This window comes from Lycium ferocissimum, chromosome 5, assembly GCF_029784015.1.
Source record: "Lycium ferocissimum isolate CSIRO_LF1 chromosome 5, AGI_CSIRO_Lferr_CH_V1, whole genome shotgun sequence".
NCBI classification, from domain to species: domain Eukaryota; kingdom Viridiplantae; phylum Streptophyta; class Magnoliopsida; order Solanales; family Solanaceae; genus Lycium; species Lycium ferocissimum.
The window spans coordinates 28,068,156-28,094,674 of NC_081346.1; the positions used below are offsets into that span (position 1 = coordinate 28,068,156).

At 33.9% G+C, this 26,519-nt stretch overlaps 1 protein-coding gene across 1 annotated transcript; it reads right to left on the reverse strand.

Annotated features, from left to right (window-relative positions):
- Positions 1-3,118: 3,118 nt before the first annotated feature.
- Positions 3,119-5,822, reverse strand: LOC132056635 (subtilisin-like protease SBT1.3). Its single transcript, XM_059448918.1, has one exon. The coding sequence runs from the start codon at positions 5,652-5,654 to the stop codon at positions 3,315-3,317; it is 2,340 nt and encodes a 779-aa protein (XP_059304901.1). The 5' UTR covers positions 5,655-5,822; the 3' UTR covers positions 3,119-3,314.
- Between the last annotated feature and the right edge of the window lie 20,697 nt (positions 5,823-26,519).

Genomic DNA, 26,519 nt, shown 5'->3' on the forward strand with positions numbered 1-26,519 from the left:
GATGCTATCCACCCGGGCACCTCTTATCGTACCATCAACTTCACATCTAGGTGAGCCACATGGCCCACTCATGATTCCAATACATCAACAATACTAATCACATCGGGCAACGACACATTTATATCATTATCAACAACAATGCCCATATCCATATACACAAGTTGACGAGGCTAACAAAATAATATACTAAATGTGAGCCGACAAGGCTACAAGACATCTAACTATACACAACTGTCTACGAGCCTCTAAGAAGAGTATGTAACATCATATAGACGGGACACAATCCCGCCATATAGATATGAAAGGTAACATGGAATAGGAAGGATAGCCTGTCATCTTAAAATCATATGTACGCAAGCACATATATATACATATACATATAATATAAGCATTAGTGTTGCGGAACGTGCAACCCGATCCATAAATGTTAGTGCTATGGAACGTACAGCCCGAACCAAAAGTATATCATTTTGCCGCGGAACGAACGGCCCGATCCATAAATGTCATATTTTAGTGCCGAGGAACGTACGGCCAGATCCATAAATATCATATGTTAGTGCCGAGGAACGTACGGCCCGATCCATAAATATCATATGTACATATACATAATGTAAATAGCATGCATGAAAGCTCATATGAAGGCTACAACTTTATCGGAGTGACGTAAGGTCGGTAACCTCCGATTATATTATGGAATAATCATCATCGCTCTATCTCACCTTGAAGGAACAATTGTTATAAGGTGAGATCAACAACTATGAATAAAATTGAGAAAATCATGAAATAACTCAACATTCTCATAATAACATCGAAATCATAAACTTGGAACCTTTGAACATAGAATCATCATTTTCATTGTAATCATCATAGAATCATTCTCATCTTTAACATCATGAGAAGCTTTAAGAATCATGAACTTCAAGCTTTTGAAAACAAGTAGGTTATGGAAACATTTATGGAATCGTAACATAGGAATCATGCCTTTGAAAGAAAGGGACGAGCCTTAATATACCTTGAAGCTTATCTATTCACCCAACTTCTACTTCTCGAACTCGCAAATCTACAATCAAGGGAATTCATACTATTGTCAGGCTCGTTATCAACTGCTTATCTTAAGCCTTTAAATAAATCTTTCTAAAATCTGCCGAAATTTCGGCAGCATCTCCTCTATTTATATGCCTAGCCCAAAATCGTAATTCAGCAACTAACAACAACAACATCAATAACATCATCATCAATATCAAAATATTCCATAAAACATCCCACACGATGTTTATCCAATTTCTCAACCAGCAACTTTATCATACGATCATTTAATCACTCTAGCTTCGTAAATAAACCAAGAGTAATATTAATAAGGAGGGATTCATATCTTATTCTTGTTAAAACAGCAATATCTTCAATATCCACCGCAAAACAGTACTAGAACCATAACCATGCGTTATTCGAGCCTCGATTAACACTCCGCCACTAGAAAATCTCTCAAAACCCTCAATTTTAGGATATCCTCACTCCCCCATATGATTTCTGAGTTTTGGGAAATAATTTTAGTGGGAAATGAAGGGCTTTGCCCTTTATATAGGGTGACAAAGTCGGTTTCCACCGACTTAATCAGTGACCTTCGCGAACGCGATGGTCTAGATTATTCATGGCCATCGCGAACGCGTAGGGCAATTCTGCCCAGTTCGTCCGAATTTTCATTCTTCACCCGTTCGACCTCCAATCCCTCGGATACTTCTCATACATGATCTTAAACCCTCATAACCATAATATAGGTGCATACAGCCTCATATATAACTTTGTCCATAAATATGCTTAATACTTGCGTCATTCCTTAAATCTGAAGGTTACCCTTCTTGATCAAAATTCCACGTGCCTATACTTAGGCTTGGCGAGCGTTCCTCTGAAAATACGAGGTGTAACAGCTTTAACTAGTAACAACACCTGTCATTTGTGTTCCTTCAATTGCCTACTTTTCTTGAAATATACAAGCATTTGTTTAAGCAAAATATCTCAGGCACTTTGGAATGATGAATAACTCCAACAAATTTGTTTAATGCTCTGTGAATAGTGAAGCTTTCATGCCATTCAAACAAAGAAATATTAAACTAGTATTAAATTTGTGCAACTACCACGTACTGGAGTCACAATTGATGAATTAAAGTTTCAAGTTTATTTATTGAAATTTTGATCAGTTAATGGACACCTGAGTTGTCCCATTTATTCAATGGTTGATCTGGCCAGATAGAGGAGTTAAGAAGCTTTGTAGAGGTTTATACTCTGAACTAGGCTTCTAGAAGTCTTTTGTGTGAGACAGGTTCTAGTGCCTAGATTTTGGACCAAGATCATGCATAATATTGACGACATAACGAGGGGATCATACCAGGTGCATTTTGTGTCCTGATGGCCTCCCATTTGTTGAAAAAAAAATGATTTTATATCTCAAAAGAATATTGTTATTTCCTAACGTGTTCTAGCCAAACTGACTGACCATCGAATAGTCTTGAATAAGTTCCCATTATGTGATATTATTGTCAGTTACTAAATTAATGACATTGAAGTATTTGATTTCTCCTAAATGAGTCTTTCCTCATTTGACTATCCGTTGAAAGACTCTTTAATTGCTATTATTTCTGCATTACTACAAAGGACCGTTATTGGCATTTGATCAGATTTTTAACATTCTAAGGGTACTTCATATCTTCATCACAAAAGAAATTGAACCTTCTTCAGCCATGGTCTATATATACTCATGTCCTTTCTTTACAAGAAACACATCTTAAGAGAAATTCCTCCTTATATTCTATATTTTATTATGCTGGGTTTTCTATCTTTGTGAAATCTTCGTTAGATTCTGGCTACTAGTTTGTACTAGAAGAGCTTATTGAATCCTGGAGGATACATTTATATCGGGTGAAATATCCTTAAGGACGGTGTCTTGGACAAGCCTCAAGCTTTCAAACTTATTGAATCTTGGATATGCCTCAAGCTATTAAGAATTCCGTACAGAGCGCGTAATCAAGTATTTTCTATAAGATTTCCAGCACTATTTGGTGAAATAGAGATTTGTCTGATTGAACAGTATAGCGTGATAACAACAATACAAAACTTGAATCAATTGAAACTAACTTTTTCTGGACTCGTATTGCCAAATTCATCATATCGATAGTTCTACAAGTAATTTGACAATATAGCTAGAAATGAACAAAAGAAATTCTAGTAAAAACAACACTGCTGAAGCATATTGACTTGCCTCAACATGTTTTTTATTACCCTCCGCGAACAAAGTGCTGGTTGAAATTTGGCTAGCTGAACTATAGTGATGCTAGCCATGTGACCACAATCGGGCTTCTTACTTTATGTGTTCCATCTTTCCATACCAGTGATCCAAATTCAGGTGCTTTTTGACGAGATTTTGTTTCGAAAATCACCTTGTAAGACAGTTTCTGATGTTTGCTGGTGAAATTCAATTGTGCTGGCTCAACCTTCACAACTGCCCCTTTGAACGATGAGACTCTAACATGATAACTTGAGACGGGAGAGCCCACATTGGTGACTGTTCTGTGAAGTGTCAGCACTGAAGCTTTTGAGTCTTCAGGAAAAACTGCAGATATAGCTGGGTAGTTCAAGTCGCCTGGATTGGCAAGCGAATGGTGGCAAGTTCTGTTTGCGAACTTCCCGAAAACCATTAGCTGTGAAGGGCTGAGTTCTTGCGTGCACAGGAACTCGAAGTAATCCTGTGCACCTATGTCATAAATCAGACCAGGGTCAACAGCTTTCCGTGGATTGATGTGTCCTGCACCATGATCATATGGGGTAGAAGGAGTAGCGGACGAGGCATCTTTAAGAGACTTATAAGTGTTATCATGAACATAAGCAGTTGTCATAAGCGCAGATTTAATTGCTGCTGGACTCCAATCTGGATGCCTAGCCTTAAGCAAAGCAGCAATGCCACTAACATGTGGACATGACATTGAAGTTCCAGACAATATGTTGAAATTCGTCCTTCGTTGATCGATAGGCAAACTAGATGGACCTAAAGCACCAGTCCAAGCTGCAAGGATATTAACTCCTGGTGCCACCATATCAGGCTTAAGAATCTCCAGAGTGAGGAAATTAGGTCCTCTAGAAGAAAATGCTGCAACTACTGGAGAAGGCCTGATACCTAATTTAGTCCCAAGAAATCTCAAAGTGGCAGTGGCATTTCGAGCCGAAGCGTAATGCTTGATTGCTCTTCCTGCCATTTCACCAACAGCTACTGCAGGAAGAAGGTGACTATCTGCAACCAACTCCCCCCCATTAGCTGCAGTGTTTGTCAAAATCATTCCTACTCCTCCAGCTTCTTTAACCACTTGCCCTTTTTGAACTCGAGGACTAATTCCCCTATCACATATCACAATTTTCCCAGCAACAGCAGCATCATCTAAAGTACCCTCTAAGCACAATGAACCCGGCATAGGACTACTCGAATTATTTCCTAAATAAATTAAAGGATACTGCTGTTGTGCTGAAAGATTCTTCCTACCTTTATAAAGTGAAGCTCCCGTCACAATTTTCCCAGTTCCAAGCTTAACAGTTGCTGGAAAATCTCTGTCCATAGTACTAGCTCCTACTGTAGTGATCCATGGTGACACATTTGTAAGACTAATTGGATCAGGTCCACCATTTCCGGCTGAACATGAAACAAACACCCCTTTCTCCATAGCCCCAAAAGCTGCAATTGACAAACTGTCACGAGTATAAGACGAAACTCCACCACCTAAAGAGATGGACAGTACATTTACTCCATCAGCAACAGCTTGATCAACTGCAGAAAGTATATCTGAGCTGAAACAACCACCCACCCAACACACCTTGTAAGCTGCAACTCTAGCACCAGGTGCCATTCCTCTTGCAGTACCATAAGCATAGCCCAAAAGATTAGCACCACGAACTACAGAACCAGCAACAGTTCCGGCTGTATGAGTTCCATGACCGTCTTGATCGCGTGCTGATTTAAACTCATCACGTTCGTTTATTTTACCAGAAGCTGCTTCATACCCACGGTAAAAAACTCTGGCACCAACAATTTTGTTACTGCAGTGATGTTTTTCAAAACCACGCCCCGTTTCACATGCACCTTTCCAGTGAGCTGGAACACCTGTTATTCCAGTATCGTTAAAGCTTGGGCTTTCCGGCCATATTCCTGTGTCAAGCACACCCACAATTACATTATGGTCTGATAATCTAGTTGACCATAACTTTGTGCTATCTTCACGTTCAAGGCCAAGAAACAGTGGACTTCTAGTGGTATGCAACTGATACTTAGTTTCAGGAAAAACAGCTAAAACCCCATGTTGTTCTTGTAATTTTGTCACTTCTTGTTCACTGAGCTGAGCAGCAACTCCATGAAAAGCAGTCTGGTAGGTATAAAGTAACCTCTCTTCTTCGTCCCTTGTACTTTCTTTTTCTGGTGTCGATGCTAGTACTGATTTTACTAGTGATGAGTACCATTTTGTATGGTCAATGAATACATCTGGCTTTGACCATTTATCCATTTGGATGATGTAAGTTTTCTTTGTGTTTGGGATGTTGTTACTAGTACATAAGGCTAGATTGACAGCAAGACATACTGATACAAAGAAAAACAAGCGTTTCACTAGTATTCCAGCCATGAAAGGAAAAGGAGAAGGGAGAGTTAGGAATGTAGAAGAGAGAGGTAGGTATATGAGTAATCTTTTCTTGGAGTCCGTCGGTGTGTGTGTGTGTGAGATATTGAATACTTTGCAGAAAGAATGGGGCCTTTGATGTGTCTTCTTGTGCAGGTAATAAAGAAGGTGGTTGTTTTCATGAAGAAGAGCTGCCTGAAGTGGGTTAAAGTTAATAGTTATAGTCCTTGTGTGGCCATGGTTAAATGCTCGATGTTTATTCAAAGACACCTGTTTATTGAGTTTGCCTAAACAATGAGTTTTGAGTAAATTTTTTAATATTGCTCCCTCCGTTCATGTTTATTTGTCCATATTTGATTTAGCATACTCGAAATAATAAATAAAATGATGATTTTAATATATCACTCTAATTATTACTCTCTCCGTCCGAAAATGAGTGCCGCCTTAGCAAAAATCATGTTAATTAAGAAATCAATAAATACAATATGAATTTTATTAAATTACCCCTATTTATTATATTATTTTTTTTAGAATTGAGCAATATTTAAGAGGGCTACTTCTTTGAAGCTAAGGACATAGTTGGAAATATTTGCCAATTTTTGTCTTGAATTTCTAAGGTACTCCCTCTGGTCCCAAAATAATTGAGGTTTTAAGCTTGGGCACATGGATTAAGAAATTCACTAATTCCTAAAAATTAAGAGGAGTTTTGACTAAGATACCCTTAATAATAATTTCTATTCTTTTTAGATTGACATAATTATTATGGATATATGAAAATGTGTCAAGGGCAAATTTGGGAAAGATAACTAAATGCTTTCTTGGTTTGCGAAAACATCAATTATTTTGGACCAAATTTTAGAGGCTAAAATCTCAATTATTTTGGACCAGAGGGATTAGTACTTATTTCGGACAATTTCTTTTGCTAAGGTGACACTTATTTTCGGACGGAGCGAGTACTATAAGTCATCCAATATCGAAAAGTGAAATGAAAATAATTAAAGCATTAATAATAAGGGTAAAATTGGCTCTCTCTTGATTTTTCAAACTGGAGATCAACAATTATTATAATGAACAAGTAAAATTAGATGGGGGAGTAACACACTTTCATTTTTAGTTTGTCCTAGGAAATGTTACTCCCTCCGGTCCATAATAAGTGACCTATTGACCTTTAACAAACTCCTTAAGAAAATATCAATTTCTAAAAAAAAATAGGTATTTTGAGTAACTTACGCTTAATTAAATAATACTACCTTTAATATAATTTCTTGATTACATAAGAATTCATTTATCTAAATCGAGATAAATTTGAAGAAACAATTACCACCTTCTTGATTATATAAAAGAACAGTTATTTTAGACCAAAATAAAAAAGGCAAAAGGTCTAAGGGAATACTTTTTGATATTTAGGAATAATTTAACTTTGTAATTCTCATTTTACTCTTAATGAGATAATTTATAGTCATACTAATATTTAAATTTTGTTTTAAATCACAAATTTTAATTTTTTTTTTTAAATCAAACAATATCACATAAATTGAAACAATGAAAATAACAAATATCTAGCTGGTGGCCCTTGGATCACATAGTTGGGACCCAAAAATTGTTTCAACCTCAGGTACTAACTGTAGCCTGTAGGAAAGCAAATTTTGCACAAAATTTCTGTCACTTGGGACCTAACTGCCTTTCTCCAAATAAACGAGTCAAAGTTCAGGAAAGTGTGTTGAAACTAAGTAGGCGTTTGGCCATCAATTTTCAAACCAGCGTTTGGTCATTAATTTTTAGTTATGGTTTAAAACCTGATTTGAAATCATGATTTGAACCCAAATCATCCAAAAAGCATGGTTTAAGCCTGTTGTATGTCCAAACATTAAGCCTGTTATCCGGTTTGAACCGGACCGAACCGGTAACCGGTTAATAAACCGGCCGGTTTCCGGTTTAAAAATCAGAATCTGCCACCGGTTCCGATTTAACCAGTTAAAAAATCAAAATCGGACCGGTCCGGTTCGAAACTGTCCAAAACCTCTTTTATTTTTTATTTTTTGTATAGTATATATATATATATATATATATATATATATATATATATATATATTATAGTATTTATTAGTATATTGTATATTTTACATATATTATATAAGTTTATAAGTAAAGTTTATATATTCTTGTTAACAATAATACGGCATATACGTGTATATATATATATATATATATATATATATATATATATATATATATATATATATATTAAGTGTGTGTGTGTGTATATATATATATATACTATATATACCAATATATACATTATATATATATATATATGTATATATATATATGTGTATATATATATATATATATATATATGTATACTATATATATATATATATATATATATACGTTTAAGTTATATGTATACTATATATACTTATAACTTATATATATATATATATATGTTTAAGTTATTGTATATTATAACTTATATATTATAACTTAAGTTATTTATAGCTAAGTTTTTTTCTAAGTTTATAAATACGTATTTTATAAATTAAGTATATTTATATTATAAGTATATTCTTAGTATATTTTAGTTATTTTTCAAGTATATACCTTTCTAGTTTTTAATTTAAGTAGATGTATATTATAAGTATATTCTTGGTATATTTTAGGTATATTTCTAACTTAATATAAGTAAAAACATGAACACAAATAAATAGAAGAAAGCTCAATAAGCCATATATTTTATTCATTCTTGGATAACATTTATTTGCAAGTTGTAATTTTTTTTAACTTGCAAATAATACATGAATTGCAAAGAAATAGTAAAATAATAAAATCACCAATTGTCAATCATTTGGTTAATTTCCCCCATATCATATTCGTCATGGAGATATCTTCAAAGTCTTCCATTTGGTCTGCTCCACTTGCTATCAAATCTTCAATCTTTTCCTCTTCGCCTTCCACCGCTTGTAAGTTTTAGTTGCGTCGCTCCGATCTAATCCAATCGCGAATGCACACTAGTACTTGCAAGCTAAATTCGAATAATGAGTGTCTATGGTCTCCAATTTGTTGTCTTCCTTAGCTAAATGCACTCTCCAAAGCCACGGTTGATATTTGAACCGTAAGGATATCTCGAGCCATTCTTGAAAGTATCGGATAACTTGCCTCCACCATGCTAAGACGTCCAAATCATCTAGTTCCTTGATATCCACATTTGGCTACATCAAATAAAAGCGATATTTATCAAAGTTTGCATTATGAGAAGAAGTTGGATGTGAATGTAAAACTTTTAAATGCGACAAACCCGACAAGCCCTTTTTGCTACTTTGAGAAGTAGTAGGGCGCGGAGCAACGGGTGTAACATTTTCTTTCAAATTAAAATAATGACTAAAAACTTTTCCAAACTCGACATCAATCGCGAGCTCGGCATCAGCTAAAGATGGTTCAACTTCCTCTTCAATTTCTAAAAAGGTATAAATTTGACCAACCAATGCTTTAGTATAAGACATTTTTAAATAAGGATTTAAAAGAGAACCCAATATAAATAAAGTTGGGATGAAAAAAAATACTTCTTAAATTTTGTTGTCATATTAAAAATAGCCGCTTGATAGCCGGATTTATTTTTATACTCTTGTAAAACTCTAGCTATTTCCGCTAAGTAGGCTAAAATTTCGGTTACCGTGGGATAGAATTGTTTAGAAAAAGCAAGAGTTGCATTATAAAAAAATTCTAAGAGTTCAACACATTCCTTAACATCTTCCCAATCCGTAAAATTTAACCAATCATCATTATTAATATTATATTTGTTGTGAACTTGTTGTATAGGAATCCTATACTCATATACTTGTTGTAGCATAATGTAAGTGTTGTTCCACCTAGTCTCAATTTCTACTTGAATTTTCCTAGGTCTAAGGTTATTTTTCACACAAGAATTCTTAAAATCTCTTAGTCTTCCCCTATTAGCATTACAAAAAAGAAACGCAACCGCATCTCTAACTTTTTGAATAGAATCTTCAAAACACACAAGACCATCTTTAATAATTAAGTTTAAAATGTGACAACTACATCTCACATGAAAAATATTTTTTAGCGGAGGGTTTAATTTCCTTTTTAAAAGACCAACCGCCTTTGTATTATTAGAAGCATTATCTAAAGTAATACAAAGTGTTTTTCTATAAATGTTAAAAAATCTCATAATAGTAGACATTGAATCCGCTAAAAATGTTCTATCGTGACAACCTTTCCCTTCATCATATAAAAAAGCTATAATTCTTTTTTGCATAATCCAATTATCATCAACCCAATGACATGTAATAGCAAAAAAATCTAACTTGTTAAGACTAAGACCCAAATCGGCGGTAAAAGAGAAACATTACAATTTAAAAATTAAATACATGGCGCAAATAAAATCTATATTTTTTATACAAATCTATAACATCCGCTCTACAAGTACTTCTAGGAATACCCTCAAATAACGGATTATAACAACGCTGAATGTAAGTAACAAACCCCAAACCCGAAGGAAAGGAAAATGGTAAATAATCATAAGCTACCATTTTAGCTATTTTTACACGCTCTTTTTTCTTGTCATACTTAAATTTTTACCTGTTCGTGGGTCTATCGTCATTTGAATACCCCCCACATTTGAACTCGTTTGCTCTCCCCAAACATCCATATGTTTCTTTCTCATATGACTATTTAGTGTACCCGTTCCACCATTCTTATTAGTTCCTTGCCTAAAAGTAAATATGTCAAGACCCAACCCCGTAGGCCGCGACTAGTGCCCGATCTGGGCCCCCGTACACACCCATTAACTCGAAATAGCGTACAAGTAGCTTATACCGTGTACAAATTACAAATATTTACGAGAAAAGTGGAACGTCGCCCAAAATCACACAAATGTACATATATACATATCGTTATCATAATCCAAATGATAATTATCACAAATAAGCGATAAGGCTATCATAGTATAGGGGGACGTCCAAATCACAAATTACACAAACACGGCGAAGCAGTGAATACCCATAACCCACACATATATGTGTACGGACCTCTAAGAGTCATAACAAAATCATATGACGGGACGGGGCCCCGCCGTGCCCGTGAATAAACATATACATATGCATAATAACGAGAATGCGGATCGGAGTGTAGGCTCGGCACGAGGAGCGCTCCCGGTCGGTGAACAGGAATCTAAGTTTGAGTGGATCATCCAAGTAAGTATCGTACTGCGCGGCGAAACGCGACCCCAGAAGAAAGGGGGTCAGTACGGAATATGTACTGAGTATGCAAAGCATGAAATATAGTAAACAAGATCATAGTCAAAACCAAAAGTACGGAAAGTAAATGCAATATTCAAAATATCAAAATGCTTACTTATAGAAATACAAATCATGCATAGGGCTCTTAGAACGGTGGTCGCCCGCCTGTCGTTAGCGCCACGCCACGACATCACACCGGAAGGTTCATATCTCCGTGCAGACATATCCCCATAACACATCATAGCCTACCATAACGCCATAACAAGACGCAACACCAATATAAACGGAACCCGGCCCATACAGCGAGGAGCTCGGTGAACCGTAACACGCATCACACCGGAAAATAACATAGTACGCACGATACATAACCGGCCGGGACTCGGTGAAGGATGTAGTAACATAATGCACGAGCGAGTCGTGAGCAACTATATGCAGTTTAAAACATTTTTAAAGACTCGACAGAATAATCAAAATGAATCGTCATTTAAAAACCAAGGCGATAGTCAAATCAGGTTTCCTCCGAATGTCGTTCGGAAGCTCATCGAATAGAACTTTAGGACTCATAAACACATATTAAACCATATGAAGTAACTTATGGAACTTAGGGCATAATCGTCATTATAACTCGAAGAAAGATAAGGATCGTCGCTCGAGGGTTAAGGCGAGCATTACACTAAATCCTTTCAAAAATCGTTATCGTTACATAAAGGAAAACCTCGGGGCCCACGGACGAGTATCAAACCAATCCGAGTCCATTTATGAAAGTTGGAGACCTTATCCATTATGGAATCTCCCGCGAACGTTTCGAAGCGATATCGAGCTCGTCTTTGAAAGTTACGATCGTTCGTAGTTACGGAACCTTTTTGAAATAAAAGTCTTTATGAAATATTTGAAATCAAATCATATGAAAACATAAGGATCATGGTTCAACCGTATTAAGAGAGCCAACATTAAGAGATGAACAAGAATCGGACCCAAGCTCGGATCTTAAGAATGGAGTCGCCCCGAGGCTCGTATCACAATCTACTTACGGCTAAGACATGCCACAAGAAAGAAAAGGTAAGCTTCACATACCTCGTCCGCTTCCTAAATTAATCCAAACTTACGTCACGGCTTCCCCAAAATCTACAATACGTCATTAAATACCAACATTAACTAAAGGCATTTAGACATTCAATTCCAAACTAGCACTTAATTCTACGACATTTGGGCAAGATTTCCCCCCGTAAATCGCAACAACCCCGAGAATTCAACTCGCCAAATTCATCAAGAACAATGCCAACAATCAAACTAGCAACATCAATAAGTGATTCAAAACTCATTCTAACATTAGTAACTCTTTTCTATATACTTCGACGTCATTTCATTTACATTCAAATCACCACATACAATTAAGCCAACTCCAATGCTCATACATTCAAATACCAATCCGAAACCATTCAAACAAAATTCAAGAACATTTCAAACAATCCACACAATATTCAAACGGCCCAACCAATGTGCAAAGCCACCCGAAACCTTCCAATTCCCATAGGGACAACAACAACACATTTCTTTCTCCCAAATTCATAAACTACATCAATAATCCGCATGTTAACAACATCATTTTCATCAATTCAAGAAACTACATTAAATTCACATTAGCTTCTAAAACAGCCCATATACGTTTTCCACTTCAACTTACATCATTAAGCTTTCATTATCATCATATAATCCACAACAACAACAACCAAAACACTAAATAAAATTAGTTTATCATATTCTACAAAACGACCCTCTGGCTCAACTTCAACACGCAACATATCATGATTTCCATCCATTTTTACACACTACAACACATTCAAAACATCCATAACACAAACTAATTCCAACCATTTAACCCACATAAAACGGCCCCTTAATCCATAAATCTCAACAAAATAACAAACTAGTTTATAACGCTATTTTCTCCGTTCTAATCTATTAAAACTCTAATTAAACTTGTTAACAATGAAAAAGGGACCTTAGTCTTACCTTAAGTATGCAGCCAGCACGTCACCCTCTCCTTCTTGGCTGATTTTTAGCCCAAATTGAAGGCAACGCAACGTACAACACTTTTCTCTTCATGAGCTTCGCGATTCGGGGCTTAGATTGTGGTCAAAATTTGGTTTCTCTCTCTATCTCTCCTCTCTCTCTCTCCATCTCTGAAAATTCTGGATGTTTTGGTCTGAAAAATGAAGGAGAAAGCTGAAAATTTCACTTAAATGGCGTGGGTATTGGGCCCGACCCGACTTGGAATCGGGTTGGGCCGAATCCACCGTTCGGCTCGACCTTTCTGCCTTAAAACATCCATATCTCCTTATCCCGATGTCGCCTGTGAACCCACGACCTATGGTTGGAAAGATATTTCAATTATATACAACTTTCATTCTGGGAGTTTTCCCAAATTCCAAACTCATAATACCGTTTTGGCCCCTCGAATTCAGATCACCCGAAGACGTTTTCTTAAGTCGTCCCTTTGGAGGGCTTACACTCATTTTTAGCTTATGGGTCCTTCTTAGGACTTGCTCAACTTCACATGTACTACTCATATATCTCTTCATATGTCCTTTATAAAATCCCAACATGTGGGTCCCACCTTAAGACACAGCCACTTTGGCCTTTTCATGAAATTTTTATTTCAACTTCTAGCCCCTAATTTCCCTTAATATTCCATACCAATAAAATTCATAAACAACTTATACATTACACCAAATCGAAAAATAGCCCTGTCCTTAACTTGTCGTAACTAACTTAAAATATTCCAACGTACAAAATACGGGATATAACAAAATACTTATCTACATATGTTACATTTAGCTGTTTGGCTTTCCTTATCCTTAGTCATAAAATTTCAAATTTTAGCGGTTGGCTTACGAGTTCTAGGCGGTTTATCTTGTGTATGTGATTGTACAGGACCTGTATCTCTTATGGGATTTTCGGGGGCTTGTGTTTCATCATCATCATCAATTTCATTAAAAGTGTCGGTATAATGTTGTTGCATTGCCTCGTGATCTAAAAGTAGATTATTTCCACCAACATCAATACCTAAATTAGGTGTTTCTTCTACAAATGTTTCCTCATTAAACCCACCCCTAACAATACCACTACTACCGGCACCACGTTTAAATATCTTCGCCATTATTAAATAGAATTAATTTAAATCACACTCAAATAAATCACAAGAAAATAAATTGCAACAAATTAAATTGCGTAAATTAAATTGCGAAAAATAAAGATAGAGTTGGAACGAAGGTACCAAATTGCCGGACTAATTTCCAACAAATTGAAGGCCGCTAGAATTGCAAATCCACCAAAGCTACTTCGGATTGTTGCAAAATCACCAACTCACCAACAGTATTATAATTGCGAAATTAATAATTGAAACTATAATAAGACTTTATAATATTTAATTGAGAGAAATTTAAAGTGGCTAATTGTTGCAAAGTAACTATAATTGAGAGATTGAGAGAAAGAGAAGAGTGAATTGGTGTGGATTAAAATAGAAATGGAGAGGGGTTTATATAGGGGTGGGGGATGGGTTAAAGTGTTAAAAAAAAAAGTTTGGGGGGTTGGGGGACCAAAATGGGGGTTTGGAACCGTTTGGCAACGACCATTTTTGCAAATGGACTGTTGGCCAATGGTCCAGCCCACAGCCCAACGGCTATATTTTTAAATATTTTTTTTTTAATTCGATCGGTTTAACCGGTTTCGGTCCCAAAAAAATTAAAACCGGACCGGTATGTTGTCACGACCCAACCCCGTAGGCCATGACTAGTGCCCGAGCTGGGCACTCGTACACACCTGCTTACTACATTCGGCATACAAATAACTTGAACATGTACGAAAGTCAGACGTCGTCCCAATCTGTCACATACAAACGTAGATACTGCACAGAAGCCGGCAAGGCTGTCATAATATACATAACGTATCAAACATATGCACATGCGTACCGACAAGGCTGCCACGGCCGACAGGACCGCCCAAAACATAATCCACACAGATATAGCCGTACAGTAACCAATCAGGACCCACATGTATGTCTACAGACCTCTAAGAGTAATCACAGAATCATATGACGGGACAGGGCCCCGCCGTACCCCTGAATAAACATATACATATGCAACGGAAGAGTCGTACCAAAATATAGGCTCGGAACAAAGGAGCACTCCAAGACGAGAATAGGTGTCCTAAGCGGCGGATCACCGAAGTGGGCATCCGTACCGCGGGCATGAAACGCACCCCGAAGAAAGGGGTCGATGCGAAATATGTACCGAGTATGCAAAGCAGAAATACGAGAAACGAGGTCATAACCGAAGTAAGAAGTACAGAAAGTGAGCATAATAACCAGAATACCAAAATGCTTGCATTTGGAATACAATTCATGCATAAGAAGTACAGAAAACAAGTATAATAATCAGAATGCCAAAATGCTTACTCCTGAAACATAAATCATGCATGTCAATATCATATATCATATGCGGCCCATAATGGGACCCGGCGGACAGAACATGGTCGCCACCCTATCTCTGGCGCCATAACACATCATACTTCGGAATATTGCATATCTCCGAACACGTCATACTCCGTATCACATCATACTTCATAACACATCATACTTCGTAACACATCATACTTCGTAACACATCATACTTCGGAAACACATCATACTTCGGAATATAACATAGTGCGCACGATGACATAACCGGCCCGGGACTCGGCGAAAGATGTAATCAACAGTATGCACGAGCAGAGTCGTGAGTAACTATATGCATATAAATCATTATTATAGACTCAATAGATAAGTAAGAAATCGGTGCTCGAGGGTTAAGACGATAGTCACATTAAGTTCTTTCAGAAAGTCGTTAGAACCAAACACAAAAAAGTCTCGGGGGCCCACGGACAAGTATCAAACCAATTCGAGCCCGCCTATGAAAGTTGGAGATATTATTCATTATAGAATCTCCTACGAACGTTTCGGAGCGATCCGAGCTCGTCTATGAAAGTTACGGTCGTTCGTAGTTACGGAGTCTTTCAAGAACAAAATTCTTTATGTAACTTTTGAAATCCAATCATATAAAAACATAAGGACCTTAGTTCGACTACATTAAGAGAGTCAACTTTAAGAAGCGAATAAGAATCGTATACAAGCTCGGATCTTAAGAATGGAATTACCCCGAGGCTCGTATCATAGCCTACTTACCACTAAGACATGCCAAAAGAAAGAAAGGTTAGGCTTTACATACCTCGTCCGCTCTCAAAGCTAATCCAAACCTAAGTCTCGGGCTTTCCAAGATCTACAACAACATCATTGATACCAAACATTAGCTATAGGCGCTTAAGAATTCAATTCCAAACTAGTACTTTATCTACAGAAATTTAGGCAAAGATTTCCCTTATAAATTCAACAACCCCGAGAATTCAACTCGGTCAAATCATCAACAACAATACCAACAACCACACTAATAACATCAATAATTAATTCAAACGCATTCTAACGTTAGTAACTCTTTTCTACATAATTCGGCAACATTCCAATTATATTCAATTCAACTACATACATTCAAGCCAACATCAATGCTCACATGATCAAGTACTAATCCGAAATCATTTAATCAAGATTCAAGAACACTTCAACCAATCCGCACAATATTCAAAACAACCCAACCAAAGCACCATTTCACCCGAAACCACCCCAAACCCGAGAGCAACAACAACAACACATTCCTCTCTCCCAAATTCATGAATTACACCAACAACCCACACGTTAACACTGTCATTCTCATAAATACAAGATACTATCTTAAATTTCCATTAGCTTCGACAACAAGCTACAAACGACTATAACTCCAACTTGACTCATTAAACCTTCATTTTCATCATAGAATCCACAACAACAACAACCAAACATGCTAAATAAAATTAATTCATCACTCCTACACAACGCACACCTACACGGCTACAAGCCATACACACGGCTCAACATCAACATGCATACTTTCATGAATTTCATTCATTTCTACATACTACAACATACACAAACCACTCATAACACATGTAAAAGAAGATTAAACCTTACCTTTCTCCACTTATCTTCTTACTTGGCTAGGGTTTGTTCTTGCAAGAATGAATGTTTTGTTTGTTCCAACAACTACTCCACGTTAATAAGAACCTTCCACTTGGTTGAATTGCTAGAAGGAAATAATTTTTTTGATGAAGGTTTTTGGACTTCAAATTTTCTTGCTATGGCCGAATGGCCTCTTCTTTGTGTTCTCCAAGTTTCTACAATTTTCTAAGGGTTGAAGATGAAAAATATGACTAATTGATCATCTTTTATGTACTTATATTAAGCATCCATGTGGCCCATGGCCCACACCATCATGGCCGGCCACTTGGCCCTTTTGTTTCATGAAATAATTACTTTCCAAAATTAACTTTTAACCCCAAATTTTCCTTAATATTTCATGCCAATAAAATCATAAGTAACTTATGCCTTAGAACCATATCGGAGGTTAAAAGTCTCTACCTCGTATCCCGGAATAGCCTTGTCCTTAACTTATCGCAGTCAGCTCGGATTATCCCAATGTACAAAATACGGGATATAACATATATATTAAACGGTTCCACCGGTTCCGGTTTCGATTTTACTGGTTCGGTTACCTGTTTGAACCGGTTAACCCGAACCGGTTGACGGGCTTACCAAACATGATTTCAAACCATGTCCAAACGGGGCCTAAGTAGGCGTTTGGCCATCAATTTTCAAACCATGGTTTCAAACCAGCGTTTGGTCATCAATTTTCAGTCATGGTTTGAAACCATGATTTGAACCCAAATCATCCAAAAAGCATGGTTTGGGGTTTGAAACCATAGTTTCAACTTTTTTAAATATAAAATTTAACCCATAAGTTAATATTTTATAAAACAAGACCCATAAGTTGGTAAATATTTTTTTAGCAATTACCCCCATCGATCATTTGCCAATCTCATTAACTTCCACCAACCTTTATTTATGTCTACCAACCTTTAATTTATGTGAAAAAATTATATTAAATAGTAGTTACATTACTATTCATGTTAAATTTTCGATTTTATTGAAGTAAAGTTTGATTAATTGATATTGCATTTTTTAGAAAAGCCTTCCAGTAGTGTACTAGTTTTGTTATAAACTATGATTTGCTCATTTGGTAAGATTGTATAAGAATTAAGAATGTTTTGATAGTTTTCACAATTTGTGGGGTTTTTATGTCTATAAGAGAAAATACAACTTAAAATATCCAAATTGTATGTCCAAACATGGTTTGAAACCAGGTTTCAAACCATGTCCAAACGGGGCCTAAGTAGGCGTTGGCCATAAGAATTATTCACTTTAATCCGGAATTTTTTTTTTCACTTTTTAGTGTTTGGCCATAAGAATTCTGAATACAACTTGAAGCTGTATTCGGAATACCAAAAACTCCAAAAATTTATTTTTCAAAAAATTTCACTTTTTTTCACTTTTTTACAACTATATTTCATAAAAAATTACAATTTAAAAAATTATGGCCAAACACAACTTCAACTCTAACTCCAAAATTTCAAAAAAATGATTTTTTTATTTATTATTATTTCTATGGAAAAACGGGGCCTAAATTGAGTCCTGAATGAATGCTAGATATCCATGTGACGTAGCAGGACTAGTAGGAGCATTTACTTTGTTGATCAAAAGTGGACGAAAGTAAATTCGTATGCATCCATACTTGTTTCACTTTTTCCTTACTTTCTGAAGCCACTTTTGCTTTTTATATTAGGTAATTGTTCAAGGTCTCATTTTTAATTGGCTACTCGTACCACATGGAATATACAGTCAGTGGTTTGATAAGTATGACGAATGTAGGTTTTAGTGCTGCTTTATAAGATTTGGGAATATAATAAGTATTATTTTGTGACATACATGTATTATAGTTCCCCATAATGTGTTGCTTTATAAGATTTGGGCATATGATAATTGTTATTTTGTGACATACATGTGAGTATTATAGTTCCCCTTAATGAAAAAAGTTGCTTGATTTTTCCTTTTTGTTTTTGTGCTTTCTTTTAGCTATACATTTTATTTCCTTGGTTAATGAAAAGAACTGAGAAGTAGTCATTTATTTGAAGCAAGACCGTTTGAATATAAATAATATCTCAATATTTTAAAATCTTAGGGCATGTTTGGAAAGCCACCCAGGTAATTGGAATTGGGTGTAACTACACAGTTTGATCTGTTTGTTTGAGTAAGTAATTACACAGTTAGGTGGAAATTGGGTGTAATTACAAAGTTTGGTCTGTTTGTTTGATCAAGTAATTACACAGTTAAGTGGAATTGGGTGTAATTACACTCTTCAATTCTCAAGGAGGGCTGAGAATTGGGTGTAATTACACCCTGTAATTCCAGGGTTACTTTTTATTTTCTTTCTTTTTTGTTTTATTTTAATTTATTTTCTTTTTTAATTTATTTTTTATTTCTATTATTTTAAATTGTTTTTATTTTTACTTTTTAATTATTTTTATGTTTTAAAATATATTTTTCTTTTTTATATTATTTTTCTTTCATTTCCTTTCTTTTCAATCCAACATTTACTTCTTGTGGTTCCATGTAATTGCTCGCATTTTATTTATTTTTTTATTTTATTAATTTAGCATAACCGTGCTATTATTCTAATTTTTGAAACTACACCTCTTAATATTAAAAGAATGAGTCATCAACAAACTTGGCAAATAATGAGTGATGTTATTATAGAAGAATTTCGTTATGAATAAGGTTATAGACTTTATTTTTCCTTTCTTTTGAATTATATTTACTTAATTAAGTCACATTGGAACTTACTTATGTAATGTTGGAATTTGACATAAGAGTATTATGTTAAACTTTTTCTTTTGGATTTTGAATTTAGGTTATATTTTCGATTTTAATTTATTTGCTTTAGTACTATTGACTTGTTATTTTACATTTCATGTGTTTATTTTTTACTTACAGTTGATAGATTTTTTTGTCAAACATTTGAATAATGTTATGACATTATATTTATAAATATATTTTTTTTGTCAAACATCCCATCCATGGTGTTCTCACAAAAAAAGTTTGCTTTTAAGTTTTATAATTAGTTAAAATTATAATATTATTAATTTAAAAAATATATATCAATTATTTTTTACAATATTAGCTACAAATATATGATTATTAATTAATATATTTTCAAGAAATAATGTGTTATTAAATAACTTAGTATAAAGGCTCATGTTTTTTAACATTAATTTTAAATTTTTGATCTTTTTTTTTTTTTTTAAATTAAACAAACTATGTAATTACACTTGTGCAACCAAACAACACGCTTGTAATTATACTGTAATTACATTATGACAAACAAACAGGTCATTGTAATTACAATACTGTGTAATTACTACCCTAGTAATTACAACAATTCCAATTGCCAGGTAGCTTTCCAAACAGACCCTTAAAGTATAGCTCCCGTTTTGTCATATATTTTAGAAGCAGTTTTTCAAAATATTTTTTCAAATATTTATTTGGCCATAGAATTTTGGCAGATTTTGAAAACCAAATCTTCATATTTCAAAATATGCTCCAAACCTATTTTTGACCAAAGATATAACGTTGGCTTGTTTTAAAACTAGCCATATCGCACGGGCTGAACATGTTTATTCACTTTAATTAACCAATCTTTAAAGTTTGTATTTTGTAAATAATTTTTAAAAATTTCTCATTGTCATGACAATGAAAGTTGTCGGTCGATGTGAAAAATAAAATTAGTATGAAGGTGAGGGAAAATTAATATATTGATTCTAAATTTTTTCTTTTAAATTGTTTAATATGTTATATGTATACCGACAAGTTAATATTTATCTCAATTAATTAACTGTTTAGATCCAAACATAAGAACCATTGTGTTGTATATATTGAATTTTTTAAAAGCAAAACTAATAAAATATTTTTATTAAATTAATCAAAAAAATTAGTTACATTATAATTTTTTATATTAACAATTATAGATAAAATGAATTATTACAGAGAAATCAAAATTAAAAAGATATATATCGTAAATCACCAAATTTTAATTCTGAAATGAAAATATGAAATAATACATTTTTATAAATGTAAGGAAACAATAATCAGAGAATACAAAGAAGAGTAAGATAAGTAAAGTATTGACAAAGAAGGAAAATGGGGATAAAAGTAATTGTTCATGTTAACATATCAAGACAAAGAAATTTTTCTTCTTCTTATTTTACCATTCACATTAATTATTGATTTTACTTCATTTATTAATTCTTAAATAACGTAATAAGAGGGAGAAGAAAGGCAGTACTTTGATTTAGTTTAAACACTCAGCGTGTAATATGTGTTTACCTATTGCTCTTATCATCCTAACTAATCCTAATTAGGGGACGCTCGTATTTTCTGGAAAAGTACATCCTCTAAGGGGTCACATGAGTAAATATTTATCTGAATATTTACACTAAATTAACTCAATATATTAATTAAATAATTTAATACGCTGAAAATATGTACTATATTAATTAATACTTTCTTTATTCGATTTATGTGATACAGTTTGAATTTTGAGAGTCAAGCAAGAATTTTTTTGATCGCTATCTATTTGTTTTTTTAAATTCTCAATTATTATAATTTATATTATATTATTTTTTATGTTTTTTTTATATATATAAATTACTTTTCATAAAATTTAGAAATTGCGTATCCGAATTCATATTCCATTCAAGAATTATGCGTATTTGTTTAATTGATGTTAAGTGTACAATTTATTGTACACATGGAATTAAAAGTAGTTGATTGAAGTGTACAATTTATATAGCTCTTGATACAAGGATTCATTACGTGTACAATTTGTAAAGCTTGTGGTACAAGCATTTTATGCTATTTTCGTCCACTCACCACACTTATATATAATAGATAGAAAAAAAGAAAAATATAGAATAGAAAAATAGACATATATTTTAGTAATGTAGCCCAGTAATATGGGATGAAAGGAGTATTTCATTTATTAATTCTTAAAGAATGTGAAAAGTCGAGTATAGTAATGTGGCCAAGTAATATGGGACGAAGGGAGTACGTCATTTATTAATTCTTAAAGGACATGAAAAGTCAAGTAAATTGGCCAAGTAATATGGGACGGAGGGAGTACTTCATTTATTAATTCTTAAAGACCGTGAAAAGTCTAAATTAAATAAGTAAAAGTGCATGGAGAAAATAAATATGTGTCGAAAAATTAAAATTGAAGTGCATACATGTATACATGAGAAGAAAATAAATATTCAGCAAGAACGTGAAAAGTCAAAGGTGAACAAGTAAAAGTGTACGGAGGAAATAAATGTATGTCGAAGAATTAAAATTGAAGTGCATACGTCTATACATGAGAAGAGAATAACTATTCAGTACTATAACATATGTTTACGTGAGATTTATTAATTCCTAAAGAACGTGAAAAGTAAAAAATGAACAAGTAAATGTGCACGAGGAAATAAATAAGTGCATACGTGTATACATAAAAAGAAAATAAATATTAAGTACTATGACATATGTCTAGGTGGGATAAAAAAGTAGTTGGTTAAAGAGTACAAGTTATATAGCTTTTAGTGTAAGAATTCATTAAGTGTACAATTTTTGAAGCGGTTGGTACAAGGAGGGACAGCCGTGTTCGTCCCTCCACCGCTCTTATATATAATAGAATTTTAAAACTTATTCCAAACTTTTGTAATTTGTAAAAAAACAAACCCCATTTATGACCCTAACTAATCTCTATGTACCTTTTTTTTTTTTCTTACACCGATGGATCTTTATAAATGATTGTAACTTGACGAATTGTAGTAGCTAGTAATTGTGTTATTAGCAGTTGTTATTAAAGTTTCATGTGATTATTTAAGGATAATGTATTATTTAGCTCACTATAAAATTTTAGTTTCTTTCAAACTTATCTGTATGTAGGATTATGATTTATGATAATGATAATGAACGTCATCAATGAAGGTTCTACATAATTTGGGATTATCAAGTATGTTTGTTTGGTATAGTTGAGTATTCTTGATAGTTGTTAGAACTTATAGATATAAGTTATGTTTAATTTTTTTTTTTTTTTAAAAAGTGAACTATGTTTTGAAAATATGGCAAACACATTTCCAATATTTGAAAAGCTTCACTCAAATCAAATTTTTCAATTTTTTTTGGGAATCTATGGCCAAACGCTATAGCTTAATGTTACTTCCTCCGGGACATATTATACGTTATTTTTAGTTTTATATTTAGTTCAAAAAATAATTTTCTTTACAAAATCAAGAAGTTTTTTGTTGTTGCAAATTTACCCTGATTTAGATAAATAAATTAGTTTCTACATAACCAGGAAATGACATTAAATAGGTACTATTAATTGAAGGTAATTATTTAGTGAAAACCTCTATTATATTGAATGGATGAGTGAATTTTGTGTGGGGTGAGCCCCAACTAAAAACATCATATAATATGGATCGGAAGAAGTACTCCCTTCGTCTCAATATATATGAGGGTTGACCTATTTGGGGAGTCAATCGACTCTTTTTTTACTCTGATTTTTTTCAACTCTTTTCATATATTGTGAATTATTAATTATGCAGACTAATAATACTTTTATGTAGTTTTCAAATATGTAAGTTTTACTATAAAATACTCGAAAAATCTATATTTGAAATTGTAGTCAAAGAAAGAGACGTTTGACTCTTCAAATACGTTAACTCTCATATAAATTGAGACGGAGGGAGTAATAAATATGATTTCAATACTTAAAATATTGGTTAAATATTGAAAATTTTATATAAAAGTATTTCAAAAGAAGTAATAATTCTTCAAAAGAAGTAATAATTCTTACTCATAGATTTTTGACTTTTTGCTCAAAAAAAATTTAATCTAAGCAAAATTTTGACTTCAAAATATTTTTATTTGGCCACTCTCAGAGCAACTGTTCATGATCATTATGGGGCAAATACATTAGTTACATTTATATATGAAAAATCGAGATCTAGTGATATAACACAGGGTCTTCCAAACGTAGAATAGGTGATAGAAGTGTGTTCGATTGATTTAATATCAATGAATCTAGAAAAGAGAAGGGTCAGATTTGCCCTTGCACTCTCAAGAATAAGCTATTTTTGCCCTTCGTTATATTTTTTTTCATGTATTCACCCTTGTCATCCAAGTTTGGGGCTATATTTGGCCCTATACAGTATTTTTGGGTCATATTTATCCTCCGTCCATTAAATTCCCTTGTCCCCACCTTTATTTTCATACGTGGCGCTAATTATGTGAAATTTTATTCTCTTAATTTAGATCTGGTCTCATTTTTTATTTTATTTTTTCTCTTCTTCACCATTTCTCTTCAATGGAGACCACTGAAGCTCAAATTTGGCCAGATTTACAATTTTAATGATTATTTGGTAGCGTGAGTCTTAAGAGTGTTTAAACAAGTAGGAAGGCAATTGTAAACTTGGCCATTGATTGTTGTTCCTTTCCCCTTAATCCCAACCCATCTGAGTTTCAAAATCAGCTGGTTAATGCAACCAATAATTGGCTTTGCATTATAAACCAACCCAATGAGAATGTCGAAATCAGTTATCTTTACCCACGAAACTGGAAGTCCCATCAATTGGGTCCAAACCCCATATGAATTGATGAGGAATAATCGCATTGTCATGATTGTGCCAACCAGTTTCCTCTCCATAAATCGAATGAGAAGGAAAAGCTTCGAGAATGACGGAACTTGGCCAAATTTGAGCTTCAATGGTCTCCATTGAAGGAAAATGGCGAAGAAGAGAAAAAAATAAAACAAAAAAAGGGATCAGATTTAAACTAAGAGGATAAAAATTTCACATAAGCGCCATATATGAAAATAAAGGTGTGGACAAGGAATTTAATGGATGGAAGGTAAATATGACCCAAAAATAGAGTACATGGACAAATGTAGCCCCAAACTTGAATCACAAGGGCGAATATATTAAAAAAAAAAAAAAAGAAGTATAGCTAATGACAAATACTTTCTCTTTTCAATTTATGTGAACCTATTTTCTTAGTAGTTCATGCCAAAAGAATGATCTCTTTCTATATTTGAAAACACTTTACCTTTATGCAATGATTTATAACCACACAAAATATATGTAGCCCATTTAGGACCATAAGTTTAAATTTTTTTTCTTTAAATTTCATGCCCAATCAAATGAATTCACATAAATTGAAACGGAGAGAGTATAACTTATTCTTGAGAAAGGGAAAATCTGACCCTTTTCCGTTTTTTCAACCTTGCGAGTTTATTCATGTACGGATGCAAATAGCTGGATTGAAATGATGGAAACTACCATCACCATCAATCATCGGCCCGAATCGAATGTAAAGAGCAACGGTTACGGTAAATTAGAACAGCAAATTTCCTTAAGGCTCATCTGTCTGGCGCACACACAAAAGTAGCATTCTCTCTCTATAATTACTGAAGAGAAGTGGGTGGATAGGTGTGACAGACGAAGAAATTAAATAAGAGCATTCAAAGCCATGCTACCATGGGCTTCGTGATTTTTTAAAAGCAAACAAAATGGCCTCCAAATTTGACTTCTTTTCCCCCTTGAATCGGTAACACCACATCAAACTACAGGCCACGCTTATTTAGTACTCCATAAGTTACCATTTCATTCTAGTATAGAGTAATAAGTTACCATTTCATTCTTCAGTATCAATAAACATTCTAGTATAGAGAATCATAGATAATTAGTAGTTTTTATTTATTTATGCACATATAAGTTAAAAGGATGTTCGTAACTTGCTACTCCCTCCGTTTAAAAAAGATTGTCTTAATTTGATTTGTAAAAGTTTAAGAAATAAAGAAAGATTTTTAAAATGTGTAGTTCAAAATAAGCATTAGATATTTGTGTGGCGGTAGATCATCTCATAAAGTTAAATTATTTCTAAATATAGAAAGGTGTCAATCTTTTTGGGACGAATTAAAAAAGAAAGGAAGACAATCTTTTTGGGACGGAGGGACTATTAGCCATTAGATCTTGGATTAGGAACGCTTGGCTCAAGATTTGATTAATTTATTTAAGACGCACTGAACATAAAGACAGGATAGGAGGTTTGATGGATGTTTATAATCCCTCGGTCCTAGAAAAATTATCTTACTTTTTTTATTAGTTTGTTCTAAAAAATTGACACATTTCTATATTTTGAAACAATTTAACTTTATGAGATGATTTACAACCACACAAATATCCAAGGCTTGTTTTGGACGACACGTTTTAAAAGTCTTCCTTTATTTTTTAAATTTCGTGCCGAGTCAAATTAGGATAATTTTTTTAGAACGGAGGGAATATCAACTTTTATTTTCAAATGAGTTGATTAATTCTATAAAGGGAATTGACTACTGGATGCTGTGCCCCAGGTTCATTTCTTTTCCTGTCTTAGTTGTAATTGCGCTCGTTTATTTGTTCTTTTTCTTTTCGGACGTGGCAGATAGCTAATTAAATGTACTTTAAGCAGGTGGTTGTAATTAGTGTTTTAAAAGGTAGTTTTTAGTTTTGAGATTCGCAGGAG

Bases quoted from the DNA above. Each gene is read 5' to 3' on its own strand.
- LOC132056635 (XM_059448918.1), bottom strand. From the start codon at position 5,654: ATGGCTGGAATACTAGTGAAACGCTTGTTTTTCTTTGTATCAGTATGT.